Source organism: Suillus paluster (assembly GCF_016628075.1).
Source record: "Suillus paluster strain FC165 chromosome Unknown EDB91scaffold_195, whole genome shotgun sequence".
Lineage (NCBI taxonomy): Eukaryota > Fungi > Basidiomycota > Agaricomycetes > Boletales > Suillaceae > Suillus > Suillus paluster.
The window spans coordinates 1-12,533 of record NW_024537755.1 but is presented as its reverse complement, the minus strand read 5'-3'; the positions used below and the strand labels follow the sequence as shown (position 1 = coordinate 12,533).

General features: G+C 44.7%; 3 protein-coding genes across 3 annotated transcripts; all 3 read left to right on the top strand.

Annotated features, from left to right (window-relative positions):
- Positions 1-2,682: 2,682 nt before the first annotated feature.
- EDB91DRAFT_1088419 (uncharacterized protein) lies at positions 2,683-4,060 on the top strand (the record flags this gene model as incomplete). Its single annotated transcript, XM_041316422.1, has 5 exons — positions 2,683-2,727; positions 3,021-3,285; positions 3,403-3,578; positions 3,628-3,892; positions 3,939-4,060. 5 exons carry the CDS (start codon positions 2,683-2,685, stop codon positions 4,058-4,060), a joined length of 873 nt encoding a protein of 290 aa, XP_041169327.1.
- Positions 4,061-5,782: 1,722 nt separating this feature from the next.
- Positions 5,783-8,253, top strand: EDB91DRAFT_1275625 (uncharacterized protein; the record flags this gene model as incomplete). The annotated part of the gene is made up of 7 exons (XM_041324654.1): positions 5,783-5,937; positions 5,986-6,228; positions 6,280-6,788; positions 6,835-7,056; positions 7,114-7,202; positions 7,239-7,843; positions 7,896-8,253. The coding sequence occupies 7 exons, from the start codon at positions 5,783-5,785 to the stop codon at positions 8,251-8,253; spliced, it is 2,181 nt and encodes a 726-aa protein (XP_041169326.1).
- Positions 8,254-8,781: 528 nt separating this feature from the next.
- EDB91DRAFT_1256477 (uncharacterized protein) lies at positions 8,782-10,554 on the top strand (the record flags this gene model as incomplete). The annotated part of the gene is made up of 4 exons (XM_041324167.1): positions 8,782-8,985; positions 9,032-9,229; positions 9,286-9,878; positions 9,936-10,554. The coding sequence occupies 4 exons, from the start codon at positions 8,782-8,784 to the stop codon at positions 10,552-10,554; spliced, it is 1,614 nt and encodes a 537-aa protein (XP_041169325.1).
- Between the last annotated feature and the right edge of the window lie 1,979 nt (positions 10,555-12,533).

The window sequence follows — 12,533 nt, the reverse complement described above, 5'->3', positions numbered from 1 at the left end:
GTTTTTGACCGGGGAGCGACGCTCTGGGGCCCATAGATGAAGGTGGAGGAGCTATAGTACCTCTGCAGCACCTGTACATTCATATAGACTTATTTTATTGTCATCAGGCTTTTAAAAAGCGAAATAGATGTTATCAAATGTGTGACTACATAGGGTAGTGAAGAAAGTACGAAAAAATATGTTGAAATCATGGTATACTTGAGTTCGCTGTGTGCAACAGCGAGCACAAAGGTTTCGGCAATGTGCGAAGTGTTGTCTGCAGTGTACTGCATCAAAGCCTCATTAGGCTGGGAGAGACGTGTGTTCACCCAGCCTAATAAAGCTTACTTGTCGGGAAACCCAGCCTGCAGGTGTTGTTCTTCTGTGTATAGTAACTCAGACTAGTCACACTCATGTCACATCACGTGACATTGGTTGGATTTATATGTTGTCTACCAAGTTCCTATTTCTCTCCCAAACCTCCCAACGATCTTGGTATTGCACTGGCCTTCTGGCTGTTATTGCAATGGCCTTCTGGCTGTTATTGCAATGGCCTTCTGGCCGTTATTGCACTGGCCTTCTGGCCGTCTTCGCAATGGCCTTCTGGCTGTTATTGCAATGGCCTTCTGGCCATTATTGCAATGGCTTTCTGGCTGTTATTGCGCTGGCCTTCTGGCCATCTTCGCAATGGCTTTCTGGCCATCTTCACACTAGCGTTCAGGCAAGATACATAACGAGTACTCTCAAATCTGAGAGGAGACCTCTTCCTATGCAATACTGTCCAACTGCTGCTGGTGATCGGTGACGATGATATCAATACTCAAGTCTCAAGTCCTTCCGCCGGACGGCAGAATGGTCGGAATTGAGAAGTCTGGAGTGAGTATGCGGTTTCAAGGTCTGGAATCTGAACATCGCCGACATGTTGTTGTGATGCACTGACTCGAAATAAATATACAATTACTGATACTCATGAACATGTGAGCTGAATCAACGGTTATTATTTTCAGACTCGAGCACTGATAGAATCTAAGAACTGAAAACTTACGATGCCTTGCAGGGCACTGATGAGAATTGAATCTAAAGACCGAGTGACATTTGAGTTGGCTGCTCTTCCCTTATTATTTGTTTACAAGTTGTGTAAGTCTCGTACGTGTGTGAGAACTTAGGAAAGCAACAATATTATGTCCGGCAGCATTCCTTATCAAAAGAGGAGAGCTGACAAAAGCTTGAAGAACAGCTGACTTTGCATATTCAGCCACATCCGGAGATACGTTAAGGAGTAGACGCGCGTTGTTCTTCAACAGATACCCCTCTATTGTGCGGATTTGGTCGTCCTCTTGGGGGAGTGCGGTCAAGATGTATGCCAGATATGCAATATAATCCGGTACACGTGTAAAGGTGTTCAATTTCTGATTAAGTCAACACGCAGCAGATCATCGAAAGGAAAATTCACACATGGGTGATGGCTTGCTGTACGTTGCCTTGTGTATCAGTTGAGTTGCATATAGTCTGTAGGATCTCGGAAAATGATAAAGTGAGAATTCAATACTAACTGAATATAAGGGTACATGGTCTACATACTCAACTAATTGGAATGTGGGAAATTTGCACAGCTTTCTGCAAGGTTTTTGGGCCATGGGAATCCGTTTGAAGCCCTCCTCTAGTAACATAGGAGTTGGGGAAGTTGTGCGTTCGTAATTGTAACTTTACCATCAGTACTTTATGCTTTGCCTCCATTGCAACACATTGGCTCACTAGATATAAAGGAAATGGCAGTGGCCATCCACTTCGCCTTTCCCATTGACATACGGACAACATTCAGTCGCGCCATGCCAGCCAGCCTCACAATAGTAAGTTGACGCACAACAGGTTCTTCATGTACTACTCACTCTGTCACGTACTAATGTACTAGTTCATTCTGTTACCTCAATAGCTGTGGGGCTGCTGTTGTCAGTGACCTCCACAATACAGAAGGAACGACTGCCTATGGGCCCGGGCACGATTCTCACAATATTAGTCTCAAGGGCTCAAAAGTGATGTCCTGCGAAGTTACCATTCTACAAACCTATTTGTGATGGGCATTAGGCGTGCAAAATCTGCTGGAAATTTTCATTTTATTATCATGTTCGCATCAAGAAAGTCCCCCGAGGTTGGTGGGTGCTCTGTTGCTGATCGGGGTGTTGTCATGCTTCGAACGATTGCATGGAGTGTATCACGGAGTCGAAAACGTATACTGCAAGTCTTTCATTGAAGTAGCCAATGTCGTGCTGATTAGTCTTGAAGGTATCAATGTCGACCGAAATTCCGAATGTGTTGCTACTACACGATGTGGAAATTAACCAGAGTGATATACCTATGTAGTATGTTCCAAACCCAGAGAGATGTACTCGAGTTCGAGAGAGATAGTTTGTCCCCCTCCTTTGTTAAGGATGTTTCACTCACAACTATCAGGAGCTTCACTTATGAGTCTGCTCCACGCATAAATTCTCAGTCGATCTCTATCAGCGACAGGCTGGTCTTCGTTTTCTGTTGATCCAGCTAATTGCGATTCACTGCTCAGTTAAAAGATGATGGGCATGGGCACTTTTAGGCATGAGTTTCATGCATGGCCTTCAGCAAGCAAAGCTTCTGCGAACGTAGTCAGATTGATACCCTCTATGAGTCCCAAGACCTGCCCATCAAAAGTGAACTTCAAACACTTTGATGGCCAGTTCACTTTTTGATGGCCAGTCAGAAGTAGAGTACTTGGTAAGGAAAGTAGTATGTTTTAGGGATTCAGTTGCCGCTATAAATAGTATAAGGGCACAGTACGGAGTATATACTCCCACATCCCTTGTCAACAATTAGTGTTCTTGATGTCAATGTGCCTCTCACCTTTGGAGCTGTTTGACAATTCAGTCGCTTGTACAAACATTCTTCAATTCTCAAACTTACTAGGTACTGGATTGCTGGACACCTACATAGGACTCATAGCAAATGTCAAGGCCAGTCCATAATTTCACGTCATCTCGTATATCCTGATTTTTTTTTTTGTGATACAGCTCCAGACTGAATTGAAGATTCTGTCATTCTTGCTAAAAGACCGAGTCTCTCCTGGCGATATTTGGGAAATTGTTGGGGAGCACACTATTGAAGCGAAACAGGAGGGAATATTGTGCCAACACCAAAGCAATTACTTTGCTGAATTTCAGGGACAAAGGCATGTAATTGTAGAGCATATTCTTATGGAGGAAAGGAAGAAAAGAAGTCAGATGGAGGTGTCCTTGTACCGTCAGGCTATCAAACATGTGCAGCAGCACCAGATGTGTGAGCTTCTTCAACTTTGGCACACAAATGAGTAGTCTGAACCCTGTTGCTATAAAGCAGTCCATCGTTTTGCATGTCCAGTCAAGCATGACGTCAGGTCTCCCTCAACACGCTCAGCCTGTCCGACAGTTACACGAGAGAAATGTGAAGCTTGGTTAGGGGGACGATACGCCCACCCCCTCTCAGATGCCCCACCTCTGATGGGACATTACTGTTTTTTGCATGCTTCCACTCATTCAACATCTGGTTTCGTCCCTGCACACGACGACAAACGGACATCCGTCATTCTAAATGTCAGTACCGTAATTGATCTGCTCAGCTGCTCTCATTGTCTCTCTGAAGTGTGTTGGTGCTTCATTATCCCTGTTGAGCACATGTGTAGCCGTCGATGTCCAAGAAGCCTTCTACGATGCATTCCATGCAGAACAAGCCTGCCAGGCAGGATTAATGACACAGTCTTTTACTGTTAATGGCGACCTATATCATGGCGACATCGGGTTGGAGCTACTTATCTTGCAGGCAAAAATGCGCCGCGCCCAAGCAGAGATAGACCTCTATACAGTGGCCATCGAAAATGCTCGTGAATTCAACTCTTGTGACAATATTAGTGGGCATGCTCATCATGTTTTCTTCAATTGCTGATATCTTTCCAGGCGTGTCGTCATCTTCTGGTGGTTCTAATCCTCCACCTCTGCCTCAACCAGACGAATTGTACTACTATGACGTAGACCGTGATAATGTGACAGATGACTTTGATAATTTCCAATTTGAGTAATGTCATTAGGCCTTGCCTGTCGGATGGATCGTCACAACTCAGTGACTTCAGTCTTAATATCTAATATTTGCATGAACCATTGTGCTGACAATCTAAAGTAGTATGTACTACAAATGTACTACATACTTATGCCGTGGGTGCTTTTCACAAGCTTAATGTACATTGCACAGCCCTCCTCGAGTTTGGTGCTGTTTCTAACCGCATGACTTCATGCTACTACTCCAAAATGATGACCTATGCAAATTTATCAATGTAACTTCTTGGCTCAGATTCTGAATCAATTGCTGCAGAAGGCGAGTGTTTGACGATGCATTACGCTTGTTGCTATTTCACTTTGTCCTGCAGGTTATAATTATCGGGAGTCCTCGACTTCTCACTGGCTGATGATACTGGCAGCAGCTAATGATAACTTGAACACCATGAACAAGATTATCTTGCGGACGTGCCACAAGGAACCCTGGATGAAAACTACAAGTTGGAGCAAAAGGAGTTGGAGGATATTGCTAACCCCATCATCCAGAACCTCTACAGTGGCCCTCATATTCCATCGTCACCGTGTCAGAACTGTGTCCATTATACCAGTGACAGGCGTTGGTTAAGGAAACACGGTTGAATAAAGAAAGCCCCTTTCTGACCATATCTGATATACATCATACATTTCAAACATGGCTCATACAATGCAAACTGCTTCAATGGGACCGCTTCTCACGAACAGCGGAAACCAAGTTATGGTAAGCCATCGTCATCATTGATTGTAAGTAGCTAAATTTAAACAACAGACTCAAATAGAGATCTGGATGGCATCAGTAAGTCTGGTAGGCTAATGCTACAGCTGGTGGCTTTACCTAATGTGTCCAGCGAGTCGAATCAGTCACAGCGGCCATGGTATCGCCCATGACGCCCTTGCGCAGTCTGACTGCAGTGATCAAAGATTGAATCCTATGCGCCATAAACAAAGCGAATCAGTGTTTCAGGTGTGTTGTGATTTTTATTTAACTCTAAGCATCACTCAAGAACACTTCTAGCTATAGATTTGAGTAACTCACCATTGTACTATGATTTCATCACATCTACCACTGTATCATGATATTCAACTTACTATGGACCAGCACTATATACATTAAAGTCCATCCTAGCCTCATCTGGTTCCTCCTTCTACATAGTACATACAGCACATCAATAAAATACCCGATTGACTACATATGCATATATACTGCAGTGCCATGCTATCTGCAATGCCGTACTATATCCTGCATGATATTGAGGCATGCGCGTGCTAATTATATCTGTGGCTCAGGGTTGGTTCCCTAGCAGCCCAGGGGCAATTATGATGAGTACATATCAAAAAAAATTCATCATCGTGTGAACCAGCAGGCATCTTGAACATCGCCACGATGGTACGTTCAAACCAATCGTGAATTGCATTGAAGCTGTATGCTCAGGTCATGCAAGACCCACATCGACCAGCAGGTAATGGAGTTGTAATTAACAAATGTTACAAATCGACCATGAATTATTCACCGAGCCCTACTGAGGGATCAGTGAGACCCCACATCTGCTTGGGTATGTCTCACATGACTAATCAACATGTCACATGTCACGCGTCTCTCTACGCCACGTTAATATTGGCCGACCAGATATAAGGGAAGCAGAACCAATACTTGGTCAATCTTTCTGTCTTTCCCACTTCAGTAGCTGTGCGATAACAACTAAGTACTTGTCATGTCACCTGGTGGTGCACAACCGAGCCAGCCAAACTCATCATCTACTCCGCCACACCCCAATGTACCAGCTCAAGCTGTGAGCTCAATAAAAACTACCCCAAACAGTCGCGGGGCTGCTACTGTCAGTGAACACATTGGCCTGGTTGGTACTTGGTGAGATTCATTCCTTTTGTTTCTGGCTGGCACCTAACGTTCATGCAGGGTTAATCAAGTCCGCCCATGGGTTCAGCATGACATCGAGAAGGCTGAGAGATACCACGTAGATAAGATGCTGGAAGTCCTCTTGCAGCGCACTTCTCTAAATCCAAAGACTGAACAGCCTGACCTCCTGGGAAGGTGTCTCCAGGCCGTTCTATCAGTTTGCAATTGGACTGCAATGCCCATTGGTAAAGCCCCTGATAAAGACTTTCATTCTTCTTGCATCAAGGACACCCTTGACAAATAGTAAGTACTCTTTCAGTGATCGGGTGTCGTCACGCTCATAATGATTGCAAGTGTGTTGAAAGGAGTCGAAGAGGACTACTACGAGCCTTTCATCACAGCCACCAACATTGCGCTGGCTTGTTTTGACAATATCAAGATCGAAGGAATGCGTGCTACTTTGGGCAAGCCAGATATTGTCTTGCAGCTGAATGATATCAAAATGACCCAATCCCACCAGAACACGACATTGCAACAGCGGCCCGACGTCATCATACTTCCTTTGCAAAGCTCACTCGACGCCTTCCAAGATGGTGATATATTTGGAGACGTGGAGTATATCCTCAAGAATACAATCAAGGAACCGAAAGCAAAACTCCTTTGGAAAAACGTGCTGGCATCGATCGAGTTCAAGAGAAAGATGAAGAAGTATCTTCGTGTCCCCTCCTCATATGACGTGAAGAGTTATGTCCCTACAAAGCCAGAATATCTGGGAGTAGAAACTCCTGCCACCAATGCCCCCAAGACCCCAGTGTCAGGCCCTTCGCAGACCCAAGCGAAACAACTTAAAGCTGCCCCTCCAAGTAAGTAATCAATCCGAGTTCCAGAGATCAAACTAAATCAGCCCAGCTATACACCGTTTGAACCGTCTTATTGCACAGTCCCCGGCCACGACCAGTAACTCCAGTTCCAAGCACAAGGCAGAGGAACCTTTGCAATACACTGGCAAGCGAACCAAGACCAGTGAGATGGAGCCCAAGTTAGATGTGACTGTCCAAACAGGACTATATGCTGCCAAAATGTTCGCAGCAAATATTGCAGTCAAACATCTCCTTAATCTTATTATCATCGGTCAGTTTATTTGTCTTTGTTCGTCCAATGTCTGTACACTTACCATACCTTTCATAGATGCTATTATCTGGGTCTGGTACTATGATCGACAGGGCACTATTCAATGCTCGGGCATCAACTTCATTGACGATCTTCCACGATACATGGTGCTGTTATATGCACTACAATGATTCAACTTTGAGGATTGGGGTCGAAACCCGAACTTCGAAGAAGTTGAGCAAGGAGGTTCACACACATTGAAATTGGACGACGAGGAAGAGGGCTCGCAAATATTGCAATCGGATGACAAGGAAGGAAGTTCTCAAATGTTGGAAGTCGACGGCATGGATCTTCTCTTCCACACCAGCGACAAAGCAAGAGTCACTCACTACGGACTGAAAGGACGGGCCACAAATGTGGTCCTGGTCACCAGCGAATACCTAGCTAAGAAATACCCTGAGGTACAGAAAGATGGAATGGTGGCCAAAATATTCTGGGCAGAGGAGGGATGGACTAGCGAGCCGGAGATCTTGAAAAAGGTTGAAGAGATTGCCAAGACGGAGAAGGCCGTGGAAGGCCATACACCTCACCTGCTTTGGCACCACAAGTTCAAAAATCCTACCTCTGCAATCCGAGAAGCACTTTGCCTTCCAGAACCCAAGAAGGGCAGCCGCGTGCTCTACATTCTCGTTTTCTGCAGACTCCAACCCATCACAAACCTCGAAGGCGAACGTCTTTTCGATGTGTGGTGTCAATGCATCTTGTGTATGTGGTTCGTTTCGTTTATGTGGATCTCCATTGACACTATGTACAGGCCATCTTGCTCTCTGGAAAGGAGGAGTTCATCACTGAGATGTCAGCCCTCCTAACATGATGTTTTATGAGACCGATAAAGGTGTCCTTATGGGTGTCTTAAACGACTTTGATCTATCATCGTTGGCAACCACAAAGGGGCCTCTAGGCAATGAGTGCACAGGCACAGTGCCATTCATGGCACTCGATCTTCTCACCGAAGAAGGTCTACGAGGTGAAGTCGAGCACTTGTATCGTCACGATCTTGAGTCCTTCATGTGGGTTCTCATCTGGGTCTGCTTGCGTTACAGGAAGGGAGTCCTCTTACCCCCTGAAACTCACCCTTTGGATGCATGGGCAACTACAGAGGCTAAGGCATGTGGCAAGAAGAAGTACTATTTTATAGGTCGTATTTCGCGTTACTGAACCATGGACATTGACTTGTGTATGTGGGATTTGGTGTTGGACTGTCTCAATATTCTTGACATGGACACCTACAATCAACGACAATGATTGAGATTAGGGGTAGACAATGCCCAGGAATCAGAAGCAGATATGGATGAGTTTCTACACAGATTTACATCTACCAAAAGCTGGATTAGCCTCAGCGAGGATTTACCGTAATTTTCTTTACTCGTTTAGACGGACACAATTCTATCTTCTATTCTTTTTTGCAAACCACCCCGACTGATTAGTCCTAAGACCTGGATCTGTTTTCATTGCAACCCAGCATGTGACCTACAATGCATGCAATTTCCTTTTTGGTGCGCAATGTTTTCTATCTCTCTTTCTCTTTTGCCTTTGCGACTCTGTGCAGGTATGTATGGCTCATGTGTTTGTACTTATGTTTCTTGCTAAAGTCGTATGTTTTGATAGTTGTTGTGGTTGCTGTCTAGTGCCTTGGACCTTCATCTTTCTCTCCGATACAACTCCCTCTTGCCCCATTGACTAGATATGGCTCACACCAGGTGGACCAAAATAAAGTCTACCGGAGGGCCTGCGAAATGTGGTGTACTACCTGGTTCCCTCAGGCGTGTCCCTATTCACAATGGCAAAGTGCTCATCAAAAGTGTATATCCCAACACGTTACCAAGTGGGTTGTCGAAGATGATAATGAGTGGGATTAAAGGCCCACTGAAGCCTCAACGTTGGAACATTGTAAGCGTGGCTGACTCCCCCCGTGTACAACACTGACTTTCGACAGTGGTGCTTGTTGTGCCGCAATGGCGCTCCACAGATGTACAAGTGTTCATTTTGCCCGTGCACCATATGCAAACGCTGTCTTGCCATCCCAGAAGAGTCACAGGAGTATATCGACAGCGATGATATTCTTTTCAGATGCCCAGGTTGCCATGAAGTTCACGATAAACGGGATAGGAAGGGCATCATTACACCGTACTCTGTAAGTGGGTTGTGCTTATCGATCCTCAGTCTTACACCCTGTTGTACCACAATTAGGGTTTTGAGGACGCTGAAGGGAAGCCCGCGCTGGCAAGGCCTGTCACTATCCATGGCCACATTGAGCTGACCAGTCGGTCAGAGGTATGCACCATGCCGGTTCTCATTCTCAACTTTATCCTTGATGGTGTTGATGTCCTTGGATCACCTGCATGCATCATGCGAGATGCACTGCATCCATACGTTGCTGCAGATTACCATGAAATCATCTTCGACGTCGGAACAGTTTCCAAGGCCAAGAACCACGCTAAGTTAATGACGAAGCTTGCAAATGAACTAGGATCATGTTGGTATGATCGTGTCGAGGTCTTTGTCCACTCTCACTCAGAGACCATGCGAGGTGACCTTTGGGGAGGGTTCGAGAACAGCAAGAACAAAGGTGAGCGAGGGGAACCTGTCGCCTATGCAATCAATGACATGAGTCAGCCCTCATTTCTATTTATTGATTTCACTCATTCTTCACAGTTTTTTGCGCTAGTCTTCGTCAATGGCATGGAAAACTTTCTGCAGGGAAGCATGCTGTGGATGTTGGTGTGTGGCCATATGGTACGCGAAGTTGACACCTTTGACAATTTCAAAGCTTGTACCAAAAGGTGTGTATTTTGGTTGTTACGCCTTGGTTGCCCCAGCGCTGAGATAATTCCATACAGTTATGAAGTCCAACATGCTTTTGTATTCGGTGCTGAGCGCTTTCATGCATGCCTTATCACAGTGTTCAACATCGCTTATGTCAGTCATGTTCTTGTTGAAGGCTTCAAGGTACAGGACACCATGCAGGATCTTCTGGTAGCGTCCTTTCAACTCGGCATGCACAGTTCCATAATACATGTCCATATCACAAATGCTTTCCGTCATTGCCCACCTACTGTCTCTGAATACAACAAAGGGGCCCTGTATGTCGACGAAAAGGCCTCCATGATCACATTGACGTACACATACTTCGACGAGAACCAGCATCTTTGGGGAAACCCTCTACCATATCAATGTTCGGACTGCAACTGTGTTCGTCCTTGGAACTGCAGCACTCGCTCTATGTCCGACAATGTCAAGTTCTCTTGCAAGAACTGCGGTTTCATCCTTACCTATACGAAACCCGACCAGACAAAAATCATCCTATTCACCGATGGTTATCAGGGAACTAGCAATGCCAGTGGGAAGCTAATGAAAAAAGGCCGCAGCACCAGTTGTGGGTGGCTGGTGCTTGTAGCAAATGAGCCTGGTGTGCCAGCTGTTGCTCAATCAAGAACCCATGCTGCTGCAAACCCTTGATTGACCATTTACTTCGTTTTTTGTTTGTATATCTTAATGTGAATTTATTGATTGAATGTCTCTCAACTTTTCCAATCTTGTGGTCTGAGTTAGTGCAAACATGAGCCAGAATGGAAGCTATAACTAGTGAAGCTTTGAAGGCTGAGAGATGCTCCACTATCACATCCCACAGACTTTACGAGCAGCAAATTCCACTGAGGCAGCAGGTGATCAATTTGGTGGAAGGCTACTAGCAATTTGACTAGGCATTACCTTGGATGCATCATAACTGTGAGTGATGATCATTTTTGTGAGGATCTTGTAGCTCTTGCTTCACCGACTGGTTGACATTGCAAATAATCATCATGAAGTCGAACTCAGGCAGCGCATAACAATTCTAGTGGAAAGCTACTTACAATTGACAAGGCATTACCTTGGACACATCATAACTGCGAGTAATGCCCATTTTGCATCAATATTATGAGGATCTTGTAGCTCTTGCTTCACTGACTGGCTGACATTGCAGATAATCATCATGGGGGCAAGCTCAGGCAGCACATGACCACTATTTTGGAGAGATGCAGGACTCCTTCAATGGTCTATCTACTAACTATCATAGTTGTGGAAACATACAAAACTTCATCAGGATTAGAGTTTTCTTGTCCTTGGATGCCATTATGCTTACACTTATATATCACTTTGTCTTTGGATATAATCTATGGATATTTGATTTGATTTTGCCAAATATATCTACAAAAAACATCTCCTCACCGATTTCCTGATGGAATGTAAGCAAGCTGTTGGTGCAATGCATTTGCACTCCACATACTGATAAAGTGATTGCTCTTACCTTCCATTGGCAGAAAATCCATCTGTACTAGAGCTCACAAAAGAGCTGTTACCATTCTTGGTGAATGTCCTTGAGTGAGCTGTATGAGCAGACCAAGGTTAAACAGTACATTTGGCACCAGCAGCCCCATGCGGACCCACGCATCAATAATCATGATTCAGAGAAGAGTCAAAGTGACTGAGTGTGGTACTTATGTAAAGAGATGTGACTCGGAGGGACAAATACTCAAAAAGACAATTGGTAACATTGGGGTCAGAGTGATAAGTTAATAATCATGCTCATCATCTCAGATGTGAGTGCACCACTTGAGTGAAAGCCACGGCTCGAGCCGCCAGCTCCGGCTTTTCAATTACCCAAGCCGAGCCCTAAGCCATGGTCAGGCCGTGACTGGGGCCCGGCTTGGCTCGGCCTAATTAGGGCCGGCTTTGGCCGGCCTGCAGCTTGAAGCTGGGCCGTGCACATCACTACCTCCTCCAGCTGATACACCTCCCTGGGAATTTTTTCTCTGGGACTTTGGCCCTCAATAAATGTATGGGGCTTATTACTATGTATATATAGAGTATATTGATCAGTTAACCGCGCCACTAGACTAACAGGAACCTTCTACACAGGCTAATGTCTCCCCCTGGTACACCACAGATGATTTTCGCATTTTGTGATACTTATATCCTTGTAAATCATCCAGACCAGTTATCTATCTGTAGTAGCATGTCTATTATGTCTTTCCCCAGCCAGGATCAGTCGTAGATACTGCAGATTAAGGATATATACTGTATATCTCCTATTTTCACTGATAAGCTCTTCTGCACAGATCAAATATGATATATTATAATCAGACAGTTGTAATATGTGAGGGACACTGATGAAATATTAGAAATATAGGCGCAGGATGTAGGGCCATGAGATAAGTGTTGTAGAAGCAATATAACATAGGAACTGCGTGGGAAGAATTGCGAAAACATATAGAGAAACATAAAAACATGTCATACTGCACTACACCAAACCTCCTATGGTCCAAATTATGTGTAGTATGATATATTGACTTCAAATATACTATACTTGACAGTCTTCAAGTATAATAGGTCAAGTGTGTAATAGTGTATGTATATGCAGTGATTCTAGCCTTCTTGCATCAATGTACAATGTTCAA